Source organism: Arachis ipaensis, chromosome B08, assembly GCF_000816755.2.
Source record: "Arachis ipaensis cultivar K30076 chromosome B08, Araip1.1, whole genome shotgun sequence".
Lineage (NCBI taxonomy): Eukaryota > Viridiplantae > Streptophyta > Magnoliopsida > Fabales > Fabaceae > Arachis > Arachis ipaensis.
The window spans coordinates 102314885-102337281 of record NC_029792.2 but is presented as its reverse complement, the minus strand read 5'-3'; the positions used below and the strand labels follow the sequence as shown (position 1 = coordinate 102337281).

At 39.2% G+C, this 22397-nt stretch overlaps 2 protein-coding genes across 3 annotated transcripts; one reads left to right on the top strand and one right to left on the bottom strand.

Moving 5' to 3' along the window:
* LOC107613282 lies at nt 13338-14023 on the top strand. Its single transcript, XM_016315211.2, has one exon. It carries the CDS (start codon nt 13532-13534, stop codon nt 13793-13795), a length of 264 nt encoding a protein of 87 aa, XP_016170697.1. The 5' UTR covers nt 13338-13531; the 3' UTR covers nt 13796-14023.
* Nucleotides 13523-19436, bottom strand: LOC107613281 (pentatricopeptide repeat-containing protein At1g43980, mitochondrial). Of its 2 annotated transcripts, none has more exons than XM_021109632.1 (5): nt 19022-19436; nt 18208-18286; nt 15343-17661; nt 14936-15075; nt 13523-14830 (listed from the first exon to the last, which is right to left on the bottom strand). In XM_021109632.1, the coding sequence occupies exons 3-5, from the start codon at nt 17128-17130 to the stop codon at nt 14818-14820; spliced, it is 1941 nt and encodes a 646-aa protein (XP_020965291.1). In that variant the 5' UTR covers nt 17131-17661; nt 18208-18286; nt 19022-19436; the 3' UTR covers nt 13523-14817. The 2 variants fall into 2 exon arrangements, with proteins under 2 accessions (XP_020965291.1, XP_020965292.1); XM_021109633.1 differs by having other exon boundaries at nt 18208-18280.

Genomic DNA, 22397 nt, shown 5'->3' with positions numbered 1-22397 from the left:
CAAATTTCAAATTTTCCAAAAAAATATCTCAATCTTCTCTCTCTTCTTTTTCAAAACCATCTAACTAACTCTCTTCTCTTCTTAATTTTCGAAAAAATATCTTCATCTTTTCTCTCTTCTTTTTCAAAACCACCTAACTAACTCTCATCTCTCTTAATATTCGAAAACTTCTTCTTCTCTTCCCTCCTCTATTTTCGAAAATTTAACGTTTAAATTTTAAATTCTTTTTAAATTAATTAACTTATTTTTCAAAAATTAATTTAATAAATAAAATAAAATAAAAAATATTTTAATTCTTATTTACTTATTCTATTTATACTTCTCTTCTTCCATCTTCAATTCTTTATATTCTTTCCTTTCTTGATCACATCTCATAGGGAGTCCTCTATTTTTTTTACATAGAGCTTCCATTTTTCTTCTCTCTTATTTTCTTCTTCCTGTTTATGTATGCAGCAACACTGAAGTCACTATGGATCCAAAAAGAAATATTCAAATTAGGAGACCTCAAGGCTCGTATTTGTTTAATATTCCTATTGACCCAGATGACTTTAAGGTCAACATAGACCAGATCATGCTATTACGGCAAAAGTGCCAGTTTCATGGACACCCACAGGAAGACCCCAGTAAGTTCATCTCCGACTTCCTGCAGTTCTGTGACACTGTAGAGGTCAATGGAGTGAACTCTGAAGCCCCCAGACTGAAACTCTTCTCATTTGCTCTGAATGCTCAAGCAAATGAATAGTGGCATATGGAACTCAGAGAAAATATGAACACCTAGGATGAGGTTGTTAAAAATTTCCTGAACAAGTTCTCTCCCTCATAAAGACTAGCAAAGCTAGTGACAGATGTCCAGACCTTCAGGCAGAAGGAGAGTGAGTCTCTTCGTTATGCTTGGGAGAGGTACAAGCTGATGTTCAAAAATTGCCCCCTGCCCCCATGTGTTGTCTGGATGGGGCAAGACGATCATCTTCTATGAAGCTATCTCTGAGATGGCCAAAGAGACAATAGATCACTTTGCAGGTGGTTCTCTGGACCTTATAGAGACACATGAAGAGGCAGATGAGCTCATTGAGATAGCTGCCAATAACCAGCACTTATACTCCTGTGAGGAAACCCCAGCTAGGACAAAAGTTCTAGACATGGAAACCTTAAAAGAAGGTGAGACAGTAGTCTTCACCAGGGAGGCCAAATCTCAGGAGCATGCTACTGAGGGACTTAAGGCAAACAAGGACCAAGGGAATCCTGAGACTGCCATTGAGCACGCCCTTACAGAAGAGAAGGAATCTCAAGTTGATTCCTCTCTGGGCGTACAACAGGAGTCTGTGATGATCACAAAGCTCCCTCTTGTAGAGATGAAAGAATCTCAAGAGCCACATTTTTTTCCGTGCAGAAAGAACTGGCAGATGAGCAGTTAGCTCATTCCCCAGCAGCCCTTAAGGAACTGCAAGTTAATATCTCTTTTACAGAGGTATTTGAAAAGAAGGACCTAAGGGGAGATGAAATAGAGATACTTACTAAGAAGTACAGTATCCTAATTCAGCCTAAGCTGCCAAGGAAGATACCAGATCTATGGAGCTTTCAGATCCTATAGATTATTGGAAAGATCATTTTTGACAAAGCCTTGTATGATCTTGGCTTATGTATAAATCTGATACCTTCCACTGAGGCAGAGGCCGAGTCTGGAGAGACTAGGAAGGCATTAAACGCTAGTGAGGAAACCCTCACTAGGCGTTCAACGCCCATGATGGCAGTAAGCCTGGCGCTGAACGCCAGTGAGGAAGCCCTCACTGGGCGTTCAACACCCATACACCCAGGGAAGCTAGCATTGAACGCCAGCAAGGACACCCTTGCTAGGCGTCCAAAGCCCAAAATGCTAGAGGGACTGGCGTTGAACGCCAGTCAGGGTACACAGCAAGGGCGTTCAACACCCAATAAGCTGACAGAGCTGGCGTTGAACGCCAGTGAGAGCACACCCCTTGAGAGCTTAAAGTCCACTCAAGAAGACACTAGGGGAGAACAAGTTGCTCGGCACCTAGGAGCTCTTATGAAGCTGAATGCCAAAATGTTTGGTACAAAGCCTTTGGAGGAAGAACCTCCATTGCGTTCCAAAGACCTCAATGCTTTGGTTCAGCAAGAGCTACCTTAGAAGCTTCCAAACCCTGGACGCTTTCTGATTCCTTGCACCATAGGCACCATGACCTTTGAGAAGGCTCTGTGTGACCCAGGGTCAAGTATAGTAATGGAGAAGTTGGAAATCCAAATGGGAACAAGATTACCTTGCATAAGGACTGGATAGTATTCAAGGTCCTTGACCCTCCATTACCCCTTGACAAGGGAGGCACTTACATAAAGGATTCAGCATCCAAGCAGCCCTTGGATGGAACTAACTCAATCCCTCCTAAGACCAAACGTAAGTTTGATGTTGGATGTACACTATCCACAAAGGAGGAAGGTCCCAAAAGGAAGATACCTAGGGGCTGGAAAAATAAGAATATCCCTACTGAGGGCTTTTTACCATGGAAGATGGTGGTATTCACTTATCTTATCATGGTATTCACCATGGAAGAGAAAAGTGACAAAAAGGGACACCAACATACTGCTGTAAGCCCAACCATGTCTCAGGCAGTGAACAAAATCCTGTCTTTTGAGCATATTACACTATTCCATGAGAGCACAGGAAGGAAGCTCCCAGTAAGGAGTGAGGATTTATTCCTCTATGACTATCTTCCTATTTGAAAGGAGTTGTCCGTCAAGCTAATGACATTAAAGAAGCGCTTGTTGGGAGATAACCCAACTTTACTCAACCATGTTTATTTTCTTTCATTTTGTTTTTCTTTCAATTGTTAGAGTCATGATCATATGAACCAGTCAAGAGACGGAATTCACAACAGTGAAAACGAAACACTCCGAAAAGAGTGTTAAAGTTGAACGCCAGCCAGGGTATCCCTGCTGGATGTTTAACACCCCAAGAGGGGAGCATTGCTGGCGTTGACCGCCAGCCAGGGAGCAGCCCCTGGGTGTTCAAACGCCAGTGCAGAGAAACAAAGAATCTGGATTTTCTAGCCTCTCAAGACCAAGAGATCCCACAGAAGCTCCACATACCCCACCTTCTTCTTCCCTATTGATCATATTTGCTCGAGGACGAGCAAAACTCTTAAGTTTGGTGCTGCAAAAGCTTTGCTTTGTGACTTCTACCACTCTTAAGTATAAAAGAAGAGGATGGAGCAAACTAGAGAGCATGCACATGAACCTGTGCAGTCGCTTCAACAAAGACAAAGCAGTGACATAAAAGAGATCAAGCACTACATTGGATCCTCAAGGAGGAGCCACTAGCCACCATTCATTTAGGTAGATTCATTCTCTTTACACCCCTTTCCTCTTATTTTTCTGTTATCTGTCTGTTTATTTTCTGTTCTCTTGTTCTAGTTGCATGATCATTTGCATTGATGTCTTTAAGTTGTAAAATATTTCATATATCTCTCACCTTGCTTAAATAAAATTTTTTATTGAAAAGAATTGAGAAATGCATGAATTTCAAGTCTAAAATAAGATTGGTTTAATTAATTTGATGTGGTGTCATCTGCTTTTGTTTTCTGAATGTATGAAATAAACAGTGCATATTTGAAGTTGAAATTTATGAATGTTGGCTCTTGAAAGAATAAGGAAAAAGGAAAACTATTATTGGTGATCTGAAAAATCCATAAATTGATTCTTGAAACAAGAAAAAGCAGCAAAAAGAAAAAGAAAAAGCTTGCATGCGAAAAAAAAAAACAAGCAGAAAAAGCCAATAGCCCTTAAAACCAAAAGGCAAGGGAAAAAGGACCCAAGGCTTTGAGCATCAGTGGTTAGGAGGGCCCAAAAGAATAAAATCCTGGCCTAAGCGGCTCAACTAAGCTGTCCCTAACCATGTGCTTGTGGCGTGAAGGTGTCAAGTGAAAAGCTTGAGACTAAGCGGTTAAAGTCGTGGTCCAAAGCAAAAAGAGTGTGCTTAAGAACTCTGGACACCTCTATCTGGGGACTCTAGCAAAGCTGAGTCACAATCTGAAAAAGTTCACCCAGTTAAAGTGTCTGTGGCATGAATGTATCCGGTGGTAATACTGAAAAACAGAGTGCTTAGGGTCACAGCCAAGACTCTAAAAGCTGTGTTCAAGAATCAAAATAAGCTTAATTAAGAGAGTCAATAATATCATCTGGATTCTAAGTTCCTAAGGATGCCAACATCTCTGAGTTTCAATGGATAGTGAGATGCCAAAACTATTCAGAAGCAAAAAACTACTAAGTCCCGCTCATCTGATTTTAACTAAGCTTCATTTGAAACTTAGAAATTTATTGTATCTTAATTTTATTTTTTATCCTACTGTGTTTTTAGTTGCTTGGGGACAAGCAACGGTTTAAGTTTGGTGTTGTGATGAGCGGATATTTTATACGCTTTTTGGCATCTCTTTCATATAGTTTTTAGTAGTTTTTATTTAGTTTTTATTAAGTTTTTATAGGTTTTAGTGTTAAATTCACATTTTTGGATTCTACTATGAGTTTTCGTGTTTTTGTACAATTTCATGTATTTTCTGGCTGAAATTGAGGAGATGGAGCAGAAGTCTGATTCAGAGACAGAGAAAGCACTGCAGATGCTGTCCAAATCTGACCTGCCTGCATTCGGAAAGGCTTTTCTGGAGCTACAGAAGTCCAAATGGAGCGCTCTTAAATGATATGGAAAGCTGACTTCCAGAGCTTTCCAGAAATATATAATAGTTCATACTTTGCTTCGGATTAGAAGGCTCAAAACTGGCGTCCAACGCCAGCTTCTTGCCCCTTCCAGGCGTCCAACGCCCAAAGAGCAGAGCCCAGTGTCCAAAGGCCCAGAGAGGACCCCCTAGCTGGTGTTCCACACCCAAGGATCCTCATAGCACGTGGATCTCATCAAAGTTCAGCCCAAACACTCACCAAGTGGACCCCAGAAGTGGATTTTAGTACTAAATAGACTGTTTTACCCTTTCTGTGTAATCCTTAATCATTAACCTAGTATTTAAAGAACTTTTACACCTCTCACAAGGGGAGGTCTGCCATATTTTTGTTTTCACCATTGTATTTTACTTTCAGTATGAGTTTCTAAACCTCCTAGGTTTAGGGGAGGAGCCCTACTGAGTCCTATGAATTAATAAAAGTATTTCTCTTTCTCTTCGATCCGTGTTCGATTAATTCAAAGATGTATATTCGTTCTTCATCAATATGAATGCGTTGAACTGGCATAAGGTTATCATATTCTACATGGGTTCAGAGTGAGTCTTTCATCGGACAATGATGAACCACCAGCTTGAATATACGTCTTTCAGACGGCTAATCCATGACTTCATTGGGGACTTCTCGAGACATCAGTTCAGCCGATTTACGGAGAGATTAGGGACTCTATGGTAGAGGCTAGAACTTAACAAGCTTCACCCTCAAGTAGAGATGGATCCGCACTAAACCTGGGGTTCAGATCCGGAGGAGTATTAGCAGTTGCTCAAACCAATGTCAATCACATTACAGCCTGCCATTGAAGAAATCACTCACAAGCAAAGAGAGCAGTAATACTGGAGTTAATTCAGAAAGACAAAGCAACTCCAAGCCTCATCCATCACAGATATTCATCTAGGTTTTAAGATTATCATTATAATTCCATCTTCCAAATCCAATTCTTCTATCAACCTGACTAAGACCTGCAAGATAACCATAGCTTGCTTCAAACCACAATCCTCGTGGGATCAACCGTGACTCGCTCAGGTATTACTTGGACGACCCAGTGCACTTGCTGGTACAGTTGTACGAAGGTGTCGGGATTCGTGCACCATGGACGCCTACTCGGGATACAATCAAATCCTAATATATAAACTGGATCAAGAAAAGACCTCATTCATAACTCTAAAAGTAGACTATTGCTACATAGTAATACCTTTTGGATTGAAGAATGCACGAGCTACCTATCAATGATTGATGAATAAGGTGTTTTCTTCTCACATAGGAAAACTCATTGAAGTTTATATGGATGACATGCTCGTTAAGACCAAAGAGGACAGAAAACTATTGTCTGGCCTCTCGGAAGTATTCTCCACTATAAGAAAGCATGAAATGAGATTAAATCCTACAAAGTGCACCTTTGCAATAGAAGCAGGGAAGTTCTTAGGGGTTTATGCTGACCCAAAGAGGCATAAAAGCAAACCCTGACAAATGCCAGGATATACTCAATATGAAGAGCCTGACTTGTGTTAAAGAACAACTGAATGGAAGGTTGGCTGCTCTATCCAGATTTTTAGCAGGATCAACTCTGAAATCACTTCCCCTCTACACAATTCTAAGGAGAGAAAAGCAATTTGAATGGACCCCAAAATGTGAACAGGCTTTCCAAGACTTCAAGACATTCTTGGGGCAACCACCCATACTTACCCGACCTGCAAAAGGGGAAGAACTTGTGCTATACTTTTCAATCGGAAGTCGGGCCATAGCCTCGGCTCTGGTCCAAGAAGACGAAAAGGGGCAGCAACTTATCTACTTCATCAGCAAAGTCTTACAAGGGATAGAGCTGAATTATCAAAAGATAGAGAAGTTTGCTTATGTCCTTGTTCTTACATCTCGAAGGCTCCAACCTTACTTCCAGGCCTATACCATTAAAGTCCGCACTAATCAACCAATGAAAAATATCCTACAAAAAATGAACTTGGCTAGGAGGATTCTACAATGGGCAGTAGAGCTGTCTGAGTTCGATTTAAGATATGAAACTCGAACAGCCATCAAATCGCAATATCTCACCAACTTCATCGCTGAATACACCAAAAGTCATGGAAACCCTACCACATGGAGTCTATACGTAGACAGGTCATTAAACAAATATGGAAGCAGAGATGGTGTTATTCTAGAAAGTGATCAAGGAACTCGTATAGAACTATCCTTAAGGTTCAAGTTCCCTGCTTCCAATAACCAAGCAGAATATGAAGCTCTACTTCCTGGCTTGAAGCTAGCTAAAGAAGTGGATGCAGAAAAGGTAGTGGTGTTCAGTGATTCACAAGTAATAACTTCACAAATTAATGACACCTACCAAGCTAAAGACCCCACTATGAAGAAGTACTTGGATGAGACACGAGAACAACTGACACACTTTTTAGAAAGTGAGGTCTGACATATAACTCGGGAGTCCAATGCTCGAGCTGATGCTCTGTCAAAGTTAGCCAGCACCAAACCAGGAGGTAACAATAGAAGTCTCATTCAAGAGACTCTGCAACAGCCATCCATATCAAAGGAAGAAGAAGTATTGACTATACACAATCAATATTTAGGGTGGATGACCCCCATAGTCAACTACCTCAAAGTTTACATACTCTCCAAAGATGAAAAGGAGGACAAAAGGCTCGTAAAGAAGGCACAAAAATATACACTGGTCCACAATATCCTATACAAAAGAGGGATTTCAACACCCCTCTTAAAATGCGTCCTAACCTTTAACACAAAGGAAGTCTTGGAGGACGTACATAGTGACATATGTGAAAACCACCTAGGGGCTCGGTCACTAGCCAAAAAAGTGATCTGAACTGGCTTTTTCTACCTGACCTTGAAGAAGGAAGCGACCGAGTTCGTTAAGGTATGTCTGCTTGCCAGAAACATGCTAACTTCCATGTAGCGCCTCCTAAAGAACTTATCAGTGTTGCCTCACCATGGCCATTCGCTAAATGGGGCCTTGACCTACTTGGACCCTTTCCACAAGCACCAGGCCAAGTCAAGTACCTCATAGTAGGGATTGACTATTTTACTAAGTGGATTGAGACAGAACTCTTGGCAACCATTACTACTAAAAGAAGTTAGAAATTTTTATATACACACATTGTCACAAGGTTTGGAGTTTCACACTCCATCACCACTGACAATGGGACTCAATTTATCGACTCGACATTTAGAAACTTGGTGACCGACCTGAAAATAAAACACCAGTTCACATCCATGGAGCACCCCCAGACCAGTGGACAAGCTGAAGCTGCCAACAAAGTCATACTGGCCGGGTTAAAATGCCAATTGCAAGATGCAAAAGGAGCTTGGGCGGACGAGCTTCCTCAAGTCTTGTGGGCATATCAGATCACTCCACATTCCACAACGGGAGAATCACCCTTCCCACTTGCATACGGAATGGATCAATAATCCCTATAGAAGTAGCTGAAGAATCACCTAGGGGTCTTATTTTACAGTGAAAGAGCAAACGCCCAGGCTCAAAGAGAAGGGCTCGACCTCCTCCATAAAATTCGAGAAAGAGCTCGGATTAGAGAGGAAGCTCTGAAGCAAAGGATAGCTCTAAGATACAATAGAAAGGTGATCAAGAGAAACTTCACCACCAACGACCTCGTCCTGATCCGAAACGACATTGAAATACAAAAGTCAGGTGAAGAAAAGCTAGCTACAAACTGGAAAGGACCTTACAAGATAGTAGAGATCCTAGGCAAAGTTTCCTATAAAGTGTCCGACCTCCAAGAGTGGGAGCTCCCAAGGTCTTGGCATGCTTGTAACCTAAAAAAATATTATAGCTAAAAGCCTTGTACCTAGGTGCACTCTTTTTCCCAATAAAAAGGATTTTTTTTTAATGAAGCACCAGTACAAGGGATAAGAGGCACCCAAGCATTTAAGTAAATAGCTCTGTAAAGGAATTTCTTAAACATTAATGAAAGATTCCTGGTTATTTCTTTTAAGTTTTCTATCTCAAATGCATTAACTTAAGCTCGACAAACCGCAAAAATCAATGCCCGACCTAAAGTTGTCGGCAAGATAAAGCGACGAGTTACAAGTTAATGTAAGAAGTTATACAAACAACTCGAACAAAACAATCTCAAAACAGGTCAGATCAAAAACATAGTTGTAAAAATAACTTAGTAAAGATCGATTACTCAAAGTTAGGCCTAGACAAGGAAATTAGTAAAATATCAAATTTGTTAAAAACTCAAGAGTCTAAACAAATCATATCTCACTACAAGTATTCGACAAAAAGGCACTTTACAACTTTGATAAAGTTTTTGAACATTAATCAATAAAAGTTGCGAATAAAACAACTAAGGGTAAAGTCTTCAAAATACCATAAATGGATACAAAGGTTAAAATGTTATAACTGCCTACAGAATTAAGACTTTTCACCCATCTGAGGATTAAGAGACTCGCCAGTCACAGCGTCTTGGCCGTCAATGTCGAAGGATGCATGGAGACTGGCACGGCTGGCACAACCTCAGGAGCGGCAAAAGGGGCACTCACAACGGCAGCTTCGGCTTGGGATCCGAGGTGAAGGTCGGATCAACCTGAGGTCCTAAAGTCTTCGGGTCCTGATGAGGCTCCTCATCCTCATCCAACTCGGAGGCAGGGACTATCTTCCCATCCACCACGATGTTATCAACACTAAAAATGGAAAGTTCAATGTAGGAGCCAAGACCTTGACCTGAGCCTCTAGGTTTTCAAACATCTCATCCATGCCCTGGGCAGCCAACTCCTGAGACTTAGCAAGATCCTCTAGCAGTTTCTTTAGCTGCTCCTCTAGGGCCAATCTTTCCCCAAAAACTCGGGTATAGCTCTCTTGGTATTTCTTGGCCTTCTCCTTGGCCAAAGCAGCAGCGGCCTTCGACTTCGTAGCTCTCTCCCAAGCTCTTTCAAGATCAGACCTCAAGGTCTCCCGCTCCTTCTCAAGGTCCTCCTTCAGCTCATTCAGCCTCTCCACGTCTGCTCTGGCAACCACAAGAGCACTAGTCGTGGGCTGGATAGGAGAGCTCTTCAACTCCCTGGCCAGTGTAGAGCACACCCCCACTGTTCGAAGACCTCCCGGGCCAAATGTTGAAGATGGTTCTGAATAGCTATGTCGTCCGTACCTAAGTGGTGGTAAGGAAGCATATTCTTCTCACCCCAAGTCAGGGCATTGAAGCGGCTCGAATAGATGCTCTCCTCATCATCCACCTTCTGCTTCTTAAAGGTCAGAGGAAGAAGGAGACTTGGGGGAAGACTCGGGAGGAATAGGCTTGGAAAGAGGAGTCGAAATAATGACTTTCTGCATAATAGGGCCCAACCCCGACTTTTTCCTCGGGGAAGAACGAACGAAAGATCCTGCCTCGACCTCTTTTTGTTGCTGGAGACTCTTAGCAACAACCTACTTCTTGGTATTTCTAATGTACTTCATAGCTGACTTCGGAGCCATACTTTCTACAAAATAAAATAGGATGCAGTCAAAATAAACAAACTAAGAAAATAAAAAGAATTCAATAAGCAAGGGAAGGGAAACTACCGAGATCTGACTTCAGAAGGCTGGGATCTCCCAGATATCTTTTTGTGTCCATATGAGGATCCTGACCCCATGTACCCAAAATAAAGTCTACAATACCCCTCTCTAAATCATCCAAATCGAACAGATCACACCTAACAATATTAAGGGTGTCCTGCCAGTATAAGAGAAACAAGGGCTCTTGGTTCTCGAGTAGAAAGAAAGGACGGGCACCTACAGTACCCTTGACCTTAAAAAAGTGGCTTTTGAGGTCATGAAAAGAGTCGTCGAAGATGGAAAAATCCTTCTGACCTTGAACAGCTCGGAAGGATATCCATCCCGACTTCTTGGTAGAGTTGTACGGTTTGGTTGCAACAAAGAGATAAAAGAAAACGTTCAAGGTAGGTTGAACGTCCAACTCCCAACATAAGAGCTGGAACATTTTCATGAAAGCCTAGGAGTTCGGGTGCAATTGAGAAGGGGCAAGGTTAGAAGATCGCAACACTTCTATCTCAAAATTTGTGAAGGAAAGTCGGACACCTAGCCTAGTGAGAAAGCAATCATAGGCATAAAAGAAAGGCTGTTCGGACTCCACTATAAGGGGGAAACATACTCTCTCCTCAAGGTCGGGAGGTTCTAGAACATAGCTCCTTTTATCCTCCCTATTCTCACAAATACTATGGTGCCTACGGAACTCATCACAGTACTCTTTATCGGTCACTGGGACGCAACTAAGAATGTTACTATCTACCCAAACCCAAAGAGCAGGAGGGACTTTAGTCGACATATTCAAGATAACACGGTGAGACATAAACGTTACACCTACAAACGTAAAAATAAAGCAGACCGTTACTAAAAGAAGTCGGAGCTTATCCAATGTAAGTCGGGCAAAACATCAAAAACAAAAAAGAAAGTTGTTCTCTTCAAAAAATTTCTCCTACAGCACTACCAAATGGTGTCTCTCTTATACAACGACGTTGTATCAAAGCGACACCATTAGGGGCAACACAACACACAAACAGCAAAAACACACATACGCTAAAGGCTCTTCCAGATAAAATAGAATCTTTCATAATCTTTTCAACAAACATTTTTTCAAACAAAAGTGCAAAAGCGCTACAAAGTCAAAAATGAACCTTTTTCCAAACAGAAGAAGGACAACGACGACAGAAAAGAAAACTCAAAAACAAACAAATCCAAGCAAGAGTAACGGCATAAAAAAAGAAAGAAGACAAGATACCAACCTCAAGGAAGACTGCGAAAAAGACAAAAGCATGTCTACACAGCAAACACGCGGACGATCCTCTTCATGACGACGAAAGCAAAAACCCTCAGAAAACCAAGAAAAGTAATCTTGGAAGAGACAGAAGTAGTCGAAAACGGCGCGGTGAAGATTCTTTATCAAAGGAAGAAAGCAATTTGTCTCAAAAGCAGTAAAAAGAGAGAAGAAGAGTCAAACAGCCCTTTATAAGAAACAGTGAACCAAAAACGGTTCCTTTTCTCCTCTTTAAACAAACTTGAATCCCTAAGGACAACTGTCGCGCACTATTCGCCCATCATTAAAGCACCTCCAACGTTCAAATTTCAAATACGTCGGGCAGCCCGATAAGCTCAAACCCGACGTCAATAGCAAAAGCCGCGGAATGCTTGAGACCGACCTATAATAGGAACGTACTCAAGCAGGGGCATTGTTCGTACCCTGACCCAATAGGCCCAATAACACATAAAGGACCACAAATAAAGGTGGACTTCACTATAAGCACGACCTCTTTGAGGAGGTCGGACAACGACATAGAGGTCCAACTCTAGTTGACCTAACAGGTAACTACCTTCTTAAATCTCTCCTATTATCTCTACCTCATCTAGAAGGTAGATCCCAACAAACTTCCGAAGATAAAGGGAACGCTTATCCATCAAAAAAGATGGAACTACTCCAACAAAGGTGGTTATCTACTCTAATATAAATACACTAGCACTCTCAGGTATAACTCACGTTCTAATCTACTAAAAACATGCCTAAAGCCCTTGCTAACTTAAGCATCGGAGTCTCTTGTAGGTACCACCCCCCAATCTCCTCACGAGGAACTCGGACAGACAGCACCTGGGCACCAAAGAGGTCGGACGCTACCACCACAAGAGATCTGGACCTCACATTCAGGCCCAAATCAACGTTTCAGGTAACTCTCGAAACACTTTCAATCCGCAATCTCTGTAATAAGATTAATCTAGTCCCTTTTTTTAGTTTAACATAAAAAAGATAAACGATTTTGTTAGGTAAACAATGATTTTTGTGAACAATATGAATAATGGACTCTAGAATTGACTCAATAAAGTAAAAAAAAAAACACTCCACTCCCAAATTACTTCCTAAACCCTAACATTAGGATAATCATCCGCACACCTAATGAATTGAACATCCAGCCATTATTAACTGTACATGAGTCAACTAAATCAAAAGGAATTACCATCCAATTAAGAATCAACATAATTATCTGCATACCTATTGAATTGAACATCCGATATATCCAATGTTCACATTATTTAGTATTCTAATTGTCTCCCTACACTTTTCTAAAGATAATAGATAAAAAGAAAAACACACTTGTCTTTGATAAAGAGGAGTTTAGTTGCACCTTTTAATTTCGAAGAACCCTAGATATTAGTTGCACCTATTGTCACAAAAACGGAATGCGTCAAATTCTCTCCGCTATAGTCACCCAATATGTAATATAGTTTTGTTTGCTTGTAGGAGAAACTAATTTAATAATCGTAAGGTAATCAATCATTCAATTAGGCATCTAGATCAAGCTGACGAGTCATCACCTCCGTTCAAAAGCCTCAAATTGATCAAGTCATTACGTTTCAATAGGAAACTTCATTCTAACTTCTATTTACGTCAGACAAGCAATTATCCTCCTAATCGGGATTTTCATAAATACAGCCCAAAATAATTTACTTTAATGACCACCGTGCCCTTGACACGTATTCATTAATTGTTTCTGGATAACAACGAAATTTCCGCCTCCATATTCCCACATTTTCAACGTGGTAACAGGTCAAACTATTCGTTTACTTTTCCAAAATCCAAATGTTGGTCCAACATGTCCTTCCACACATTACGTAAAACCTTTATAAGGACGCTTGCATACCATCCTTTCTACATAAATTCATTAATTGTATTCATCCAATTCTTCTTGTGTTCTTTCTTATTATTAGAGCAAAAGATTTCATTAATCAATCATCAAAGGGTGCTATTTTCTTTTTGTTAATACGAGATTTATAACTATGGAGAGCAGCTTAGGTGACATCCTGTTGAAGGTGGCAGTGTTCTTCCTAGTACAAGCTTTGGTATACCTTATCCTTTCAAATTCATCAAATATCTTTTCCAAGAACATCAAGAGAACCCACAGCTTCAAACCTGCACGGTCTGTGAGCATTCGGCAGATGCTGGCTTTGCTCTCCGATTTTCCGCCGGAAGGAGAACCCTCCCCCTCTTCAAAGAGTCCTCAATCGCCATCCCTTCATAGTTATGATAAGAAGCGATCTTAAGTGTTAGGCTTAGGCTCAGACTTATCAGGAACAGATTGCATGTAAATTAAACTAGTTAGTTCTCTCTTTTATTTTAGAGTATACAGAATTGTTAGGCAATCCTAAGTTATTGGACAGGTCTTGAATTCTTTTGTTCATTTGATATTTGTTATATATAGGGAGTGGATCCTCTCCGGTGAGAAAAAAACTGGATGGTATCCAGTGTTCAATCTAACCATTCATTGCTCTTCCTCTCTTATTTATTTCTGGTCTCACTCATAAAATCAAAGGTGAGAGATCACACTGTATTCTATCAATTGTTAAAAAAATTGGAGAGGATCCTTTTCCGTTATATATATATACATTTAGTAGTTGTTGAAATATTAAGATTTATTTATTCTTTATTTCACCCCTTTGTTCAATGATTATTATCATTTATCAAGTATTTAATTAAGAACTCGATATGGTTGTAACTTCTTGGTCATAAATACTTGCTTGTAATAATTGCTTGTTAGTCTCTACACGTAACCCATTCTGTTTGGTGTAAATGAAAAAACTCTTTATACATGTATCTAATTGAATATTCTTACATCAAAAAATAATCATTTTTTACACATGTATAAAAAGGATTCAAAATAATAAAAATTATTACATAGTCAATAAATCAAATTAGTCTTTTTAAAAGAGATAAGCCTCAATTGATCTGAGTTTTACAACCATGAATCAAGATGATCTTTCTGTCATCACAATATTTAACGGAATGTTTATATGCAAATTGTGACAATTTAACATCTAGCTCACATAACATTAAAAGTGTGGAACTTAATTTAGTCTTTTAAGGGACTTAATTTGGTAGCTCTATAAACTAAATTTCATAGATGTTAGATCATTCAATTTAGTGCAAATAATGGCTAAATTGAGTTTTACATCATTAGCGCAATGTCAGCTAGCATTAGACTGCCACAATGGCACAATGGGAATTTACAAAGTTGGTAACAAAAGGACCCATGCAACTTGATTCATGGATCTCTTCTGTTCCATTGTCATTGTCCCATTCTGTGTAACCCCAAAGAGAAAAAAAAAACAAATTAAAATTACCTAGAATGCATTTTATTATTTTGTTTACTATAATGATAGTTATTTGGTATAGTAATTAATTACCTGGTTATCATCAGTTCATCACCATGGTCGACGAAATACTGCTGCAACTCCAATTGTGCCACCTCAGCTTTTGTAGACTCAAAATGCAATGATTGGAGAAGGCAAGCTGATGAGTAGTTTTTGCAATAAGCCGCTGAGTGCTGCATAATGAACGGCATATTTACCAATAGTGATGAACAGGAGTATAAGTTAGGTGTTGCAGTTTACAACTAACTACCAAACCCAAAGTTCAATATTTTTCGAAAGGGCTGCAGCAAACTTTCATCCGTTTGTTTACATTTCCTTTTTGTCTTACGGATTTTCTAGGCACACCCTTCATTCTCAATCTCCCAGAGCAGTAAATTCAAAATCAAATAAAGATCCCTGCCTCCATAATGCTGTAATTGATTTGATGCGAACGTGTATACCTGATTTTTTATCCCTACACAACTGTATCCAATGAACTCTTTAGCACCTTTTTGTTCCACGGCCTTCCTGGCTCGAATTGAGCTCTCCCATTTGCCCCTCATCTGATAAGCCCGAGCCAACACCAAATATGGTAACAATGTCTGCGGTTCGCTTTTTGTTACTCTCTCTGCAACTCTTTCAATAACACACAAGTCTTCATGGATTGCGCATGCAGAAAGAACTGATCTCCAAATGTTGGAGGGGGTTTTACATTGCATTGTTTCAATAATGTCCATCGCTTCTTTGATCATACCAGCTTGACTCAACAACTCCACAGCATAAGCATAGTGTTCTTCCCCAGGTTCTACGCCAAATTCCTTCTCCATTGATAATAATATTTTAATTGCTTCATCAACCAAACATCCATAGTTGCATGCTCGAAGAACTGCAGCAAGTGTAATTCTATCTGGTGGTGTAGGTTCTCCAATTAACTCCTTAAAGAGCTTCATGGTTACAGGCACTTTGCCATTGTAAGTCGTTCCCATCATTATTGTATTCCATGACACCAAATCCTTTATTTTCATTTCATTGAAGATGTTTAAGGCATCATCAATAAATCCAAATTTTGCATACATATGAACAAGAGAACTGGCAACAACTACTTCTGACTCGAAACCTAATTTAGGAACCAGAGAATGGATTTGATTACCTACTTCAACTGGCATGAAAATTGAAACTGAACTCAGAAGACAACTGATCATGTATTCCGTTGGTCTGATATTCTTCCTCAGGGTCAGCATAAAGAGTTGCAATGCATCCTCCACTAAATCATGTTTCGTGTAGCTCGAAATCATTGAATTGCATAAAACTGAATCCCATTGATCTTGTTCTTTGAAGAGCTGGATGGAGTCCTCCAATCTGTTGCATCTAGAAAAGAGGGCAATAGCAGCACTTGACACAGTGCTATTCGAAACAAATCCCAACTTGAAACAAAGGGTGAAAACTTGCTTACCCCTTCCCAAATCCTGCAAGTTAGAACAGACAGTCATCAATATCGAACATGTAAACTGGTCAGGTAAAAACTCCATAGCTCTCATCTGATGAAACTGCTCAAGAGACAACTCTGGATATCCAGCTCTACAACAGGCCCATATCAAAGAGTTCCAAGATATAACATCAAAGTTCTCCATGGTCAAAATCACACCAAAGCAATAATCAACAAGACCGAGTCTCCCATACATAGCTATCACCGAGTTTGCAAGCACCACATTGGACAAATCAATCCCACTCCTGATCATCCTACTGTGGACCTGCTTAGCATGACAGGGACTTGACACAATTGACGTCATTATTGAGAAAGTGAACTCACTTGGCCTCACACCAGTACCCTGCATCTCAACAAAAAGCTCAAAGGCTTGACAATAAAACCCATTTTGTGCAAAATCGGAAATCATCGTGTTCCAACTAACAACATCTCTAACAGGCATTACATCAAACAAGTGGCATGCCTCCCCAAGGTGGCCACTTTTGAGAAACCCCTTCAGACAAATGTTCCATGATGTCAAATTCTTATAAGTAATTTCATCAAACACCTTAAAGGCATCATTGATTTGGCCAAACTCACAGTATAGATCAAAACAGCGATTACCCAGATATGAATACGAGTTAAAACCCAATTTGATGAAATGAGCATGGAGGGTTCTGAGAAAGGCAAATGATTTATTATGGGATGAACAATGATCCAAGAGAAAAGAGCAATAGGAGAGTGAAGAGTGAGGAATTCGTGTTAGCTTCAAAAACGGGTACATGCAAATGAAGTGTTATGCAATGCTTTAACATGAAATATGCATAGTGGAGCAATTCACACTCAAATAATATGAGTCTCTCCCATTGTGACAACATATGAAGGAATGTAGTGATGGCTGAAGGGTCGAGATAATTGACACCGCAAAGTTTAGTTAAGGGAAGTATTGCATGGGAAGTTGACTCCACCTTACCCTTTGACTCCCCGGCTAAACCAAATCCACTATTCCTATTACGTCTTTAGTCCCACTCCAAAGAAGCAAGCTTCAAACATGTTCATGGCCTAATTAATCAAACACATTCCAACTGCCCTAATGCCGATCGGCAATTGAAGCTGCAGGAGCTCAGACAAGGATGCAATGCAGCAGTAGCCTTCATCATGTTCAAGGTGGTGTAGGAAAAATTTATGCACCAGATGCGGTTTACAATGTAGCAGCCTTTTCACAGTTTTATGTGGTGCTGAGGAATTGATTGCACTTTTACTTATACAAGGTGTGCTTCAAACATTTTTTTGGCATATATCTTTGCATGCAAACCTGCATAGAAAGTAGTGCAGATTTAATCAACAAATATTAAAACAATAATGGAGCTGTCAATTGATTGGTGTACAAAATCTGTATGATTGTTCTAAGCCATAGCTTGGGCAGCAAAGATGAAAAAACAATGTTATTTGCATGCATGTAAGCAACGTTCACAATTGATTAACCAATATGCTCCCTTATGTTTGAAATCTGACACACTTGGTTAACTATTGAATAATAATTTCTACCAGCTCAAAAATACATTGAGCTTCGTAGTCCAATCTATTCACTTGCACATATAGCTATCATTTCCCTGCTCTCTAAACACGATGACTTCATAATTGTTTTGTCCCTCTCTGTTCTCAATTTTACCGTCTTCAATCTCCTAAGTTCTTTTATTCTAGTTTTAAAACGGCTCCAAAGTTTGACATTCTTAGTATTGTTACATCAAAGCTCAATTGGAACTTCAAACTTTATCTAGACCGTGCTATTCCATTTGAGAATTTATGAGTGCGTAATATCTCTTTACTTATAATGCAGATTCAATATAATAAATTGCACCTCATTTGGAGACTTTGTAGATCAAATCTTGCCTCATTTTGGCAAAACTGGTACTGAATATCTTATGGTGGTCCTGCAGCTGTTCAAAGCCAGAAAAAACAATAGTGATTACAGTTAGTGAAATTCTTTCTAGATAACTCCCAACCTATTAATCACATCATACATCACATACATAGAGAATATAACTATCACAGTAAACTTACACTTAGTGATATAGATATTTACACGATTATAGTTAGTGTATTCTTAATATTGTCTCTAAATATCTAAACTAATAACTGTAATTTACTGTCTCTGATATCACTATCTAATGAGCTATCGCTAATTGCTTTCAGTGCCTTTGGCTTTATTCAATCTAAAGTCTCTAACTCTGCCTAAAAAATATCAATTTTAATTAATTGTGATGTTTCATTGGCAGCAACACCTAATTCAAAATGCCGTTGGAAATACACAATTAGAAACACCAAATAAGTACTTTCTTTTGATATGGTTATGAGCTTTTATTTATTTATTTATTTGTTTATTTATTTATTTATGAGTGCATCACAAATTATTAGTTTTTCATACAATAATCTTTGTGGTGTAGCAATGTTAATAAAAGTATTCATTAAACTGATAGAAATTAAAAAGTGTTGATAAAAGAAGGCTTGGTGTTTCCTTTAGCATACACGTGATAAATCAACAGCAACATTTGATGCCTTGGTGCCAACTTATGGACATCAACCAAGTTCTTCAGACTAGACACAATCAAAAACATCATTTCAAGCATTGCATGGGAACTGTTGGAGCTGGGTTTGGTTTGGCCCAGACCTACCTGCACAGAGCCCGGAGACTACGACGAGCAGAGAGCGACGGAGAACAGCTCAGGGGAAGCAGCGGTGACGACGAGCTCAGAGGTAGCAGCGACGGCTGAGTACAGATGTTGTAGCCCCGGCCGAGAGAGATTACAGAGCAGCAGCGACAGCGGAGACAGAACGCAAACCAGAAATCACAGAAGAGAGAGGGTAATGAAGTCGGAGAGAGATGTGGCCGCCGTTGAGTGTTTTAGAGAGAGAGAGAGAGAGAGAGAGAGAGAGAGAGTCGAACGGGACAAGGGAGGGAAGCTTGGGTGCGTGGGAGCGAGAGAGGGGCTCAGGGTAAGGTGGGAGGCCGAGTGAGGTTAGTACGAAACTAAGAATCCTAAACCTAATTGTTGGTTCAACCGTGCAGAGTGACGCAAACATTGATCCTAGCCTGGTTAAAATTGGAGACCGGCTAAAAGGGTAATTATCCAAATTAATTTTCAAAAATTAAAAAAAAAAGAATATTTTAATTTTTAGTCTTTAAAAACATAAATTAATTTTTAATATTTTTTTGTCAAATATAATAGTCTGTTGTCTATTTTTTGACATGACTCACTAACAGAAAATACTAAGTTGGCAGGTAAACTCACACACACGTAGTAGTTAAGAGTCTACATATGCGAAAAAAATAAAATCGTCTTCGGTCTATAATTACAAAATGGCGTCGTATGGTGTCTTCTCATATTGAAGGTCTCGTTCTTCGTTGTTAAGGCTTTATATTGAAACCTATGGGTAGGGGTGTACATGGTCCAACCTGGCCCGAAGATCTGACCCGGCCCAGCCCCGAACACTTTAGGGACTAATTTAGTGTGATTTCATCGGATTTAAGACCGGGTAAGGGTCTCAAAAATAGACCCGGTCATTATTTTGGATCGGATTTGGGCCATAGCTCGGGTCACCCAAATTCGGTCTGGTGGCCCGGTCATCATGCACAATTAATATTTTGTGTTATTAGTGATGGATGATGGCTATTCTTATGTGGAATTTAAATATTGTAAACCTTAATATTTTGTGTTATTAGTCATTATAAGATTATTATAAGTTAATGTTTTATGTTTAAAATGCATAATATTGTATTATTTGTATTGATTTAAATATTTGGTGTTATTAGACAATATTAGTATTGATTATGGTTATGCTTTAATTTTAGAGAAGGGTTAGTTCTTGTTATATTTTTTTAAGTGAATTTTACTATGTGAATTGTGAAATAATGGTTGGAGATTAGGTGATTTTTGCATGCTAAAGACCCGGTTTTCACCCGGTTTTTACCCTTTTTTCACCCGACCCGAAGGTGCGTAGGTTTTATCGGGTTTAGAATCGGATTAGGGTCTAAAAATTAGGCCCAGTCTATATTTTCGGGTCGGGTCTAGATTAAGTCAAACCCGGTATGATCCGGCCCATGTACACCCCTACCTATGGGATATCGCCAACAACACTAACGGCAGTACCACCACCAAATTCATAATTGCCGAGGAAAAATCAAACAGCCACAGCAACAAGGAGGACCACTCCAATTTCAGCAATGGCATGGAGGATCACATGGTGAAGTAAGTGGATGAAGATGGTGACGATGGCGAAGGTGGTGAAAGGGAACAAACTAGATCTGTTTTTTGACAACCTTCGAGAACCCTTTTCACCAATCTCGGGCAGGCCAATGCTGTTCTCGCCCTTGTCCAACCCCTTTAGAAACAAATTCTCCTTTTTCTCTTATCTTTGATTCGTTTTGTTTAATCCTCGTAATAAAAACGGCGACGATCTTGCTTCTGACGTCATGATTTTGCCTCTGACGATTATCCTCAAGCAACGACAATGACGTTCTCTGCGGACTGGGTCAAGAGCTAATTCAATTAAAAAATGATAAACAAATCAAGAAGGTGAACGAAGAAGAGGGAAAGATCGAGAGAGAGATCATAAGAGGAGAGAAAAGGGTGACAGTAACATAACTGGTGATTGAGGTAACAAAAGACAAAACATGAAATGCCAAAAAGGAGTTGCTGTTGATGAGTGACAGAGGAGACATTTTTTCTTTGTGTGATGGAGGAGTTGCGTTGATGATGATGTCAGATATGAGATTTTACAGTAGAAGAGGCAGATGGTGAAGGAGAGTGAAGCGGTGGTGGTGGTTGGGTCTAATTGTAGAAGAAAAATGAGAGAAAAAGAGGAGAAAGAAGAAAGAAGAAAAAATAGGAGAGAGAATGTAGAAGCAGTGGCAGTAGTCTGTGTGGCTAATGAGTCATGCCAAGAATTATTTTGTCCTTCTTGCATATGTGGACACTTAACTGCTACGTGTGCGAGTTTATCTGTCAACCCAACATTCTTCGTTAGTGAGTCATGCTAAAAAATAGACAAAAATTTATTATATCTAACAAAAAAATTAGAAAATTAATCTATATATTAATTTTTTTGAGAGACTAAAATGTTCACTTTAAAAATCTTTAGAAACTAATTTAAATAATTATTTCCGAATAAAATATACATAAAATTTTCAAAAAATAAATACTAATACCTAACTACAAAGTTTTAAGCGCTAATAAATTTCTATACAAAATAACAAAATTGATACTATATCCATAAAGAAATAAATTGTGGTTGCTAATATTATCTTAATAGTAAAAACTTATTTAAAATTTTTAAATTACTTCTTATAACTTCATTTAATCCACAATCTCTCTTCTTTTCCTTCCACCACCACACTCTTATGCACCCTCTTCAAACTAATTAAACGTTTCATCTAGACATCTAATAAAAAAATAATAATTAAACTACTGTTATTTGAAAAAAAAAATGTTAAAATTAATCATCTGGCCCATTTAAGAAAAAGACACGCAAAATGAAAATACATCAAAATTTCAAGCACATGTCACAAATATTGGTCTTCCAATTATTGAAATAATTTTGACGGTATCTTGCAAAGTAACCGTCTTTCTATTTTATATAGTGTTGATCTCGATTAGTCGATTAACTTATTTGAATAAAAAGTTTGAAAAAATAAATTATTTTTATTTTAAAAGATAATACATTACCTTTAGAAAAAACAAAAGTAGTAAAAGATGTTTTTTAATTTTTAAAAGCTCTATTTGAATAATTACGTTGGGTAACCGGAGATTAGTGGGTTGAATTAGTTTGGTTGGCCCAATCATCTGAATGAGGAAGTATCCAAGTGGATTGATGATCCAAGACCCCCGTCTGACTTCGGTATGAGAAAATGGGGGGTGGTACCTGCAAAGACACTCCGATGCCAAAGTCAGCAAAGGGAGCAAAACAGGTCTAGAGAGTATTGGGTTTTATTGATACTTGAGGAGTGCTAGTGTATTTATAGTGGTGAACCCATAACCACCGTTGGAGTAG

Excerpts from the sequence above, each read along its gene's own strand:
- LOC107613282 (XM_016315211.2), top strand. The coding sequence starts at position 13,532 with ATGGAGAGCAGCTTAGGTGACATCCTGTTGAAGGTGGCAGTGTTCTTC.
- LOC107613281 (XM_021109632.1), bottom strand. The coding sequence starts at position 17,130 with ATGTACCCGTTTTTGAAGCTAACACGAATTCCTCACTCTTCACTCTCC. Across the intron at positions 15,076-15,342 it reads GTGTAGGGATAAAAAATCAG|CACTCAGCGGCTTATTGCAA; the intron begins GTATACACGTTC and ends TTCATTATGCAG.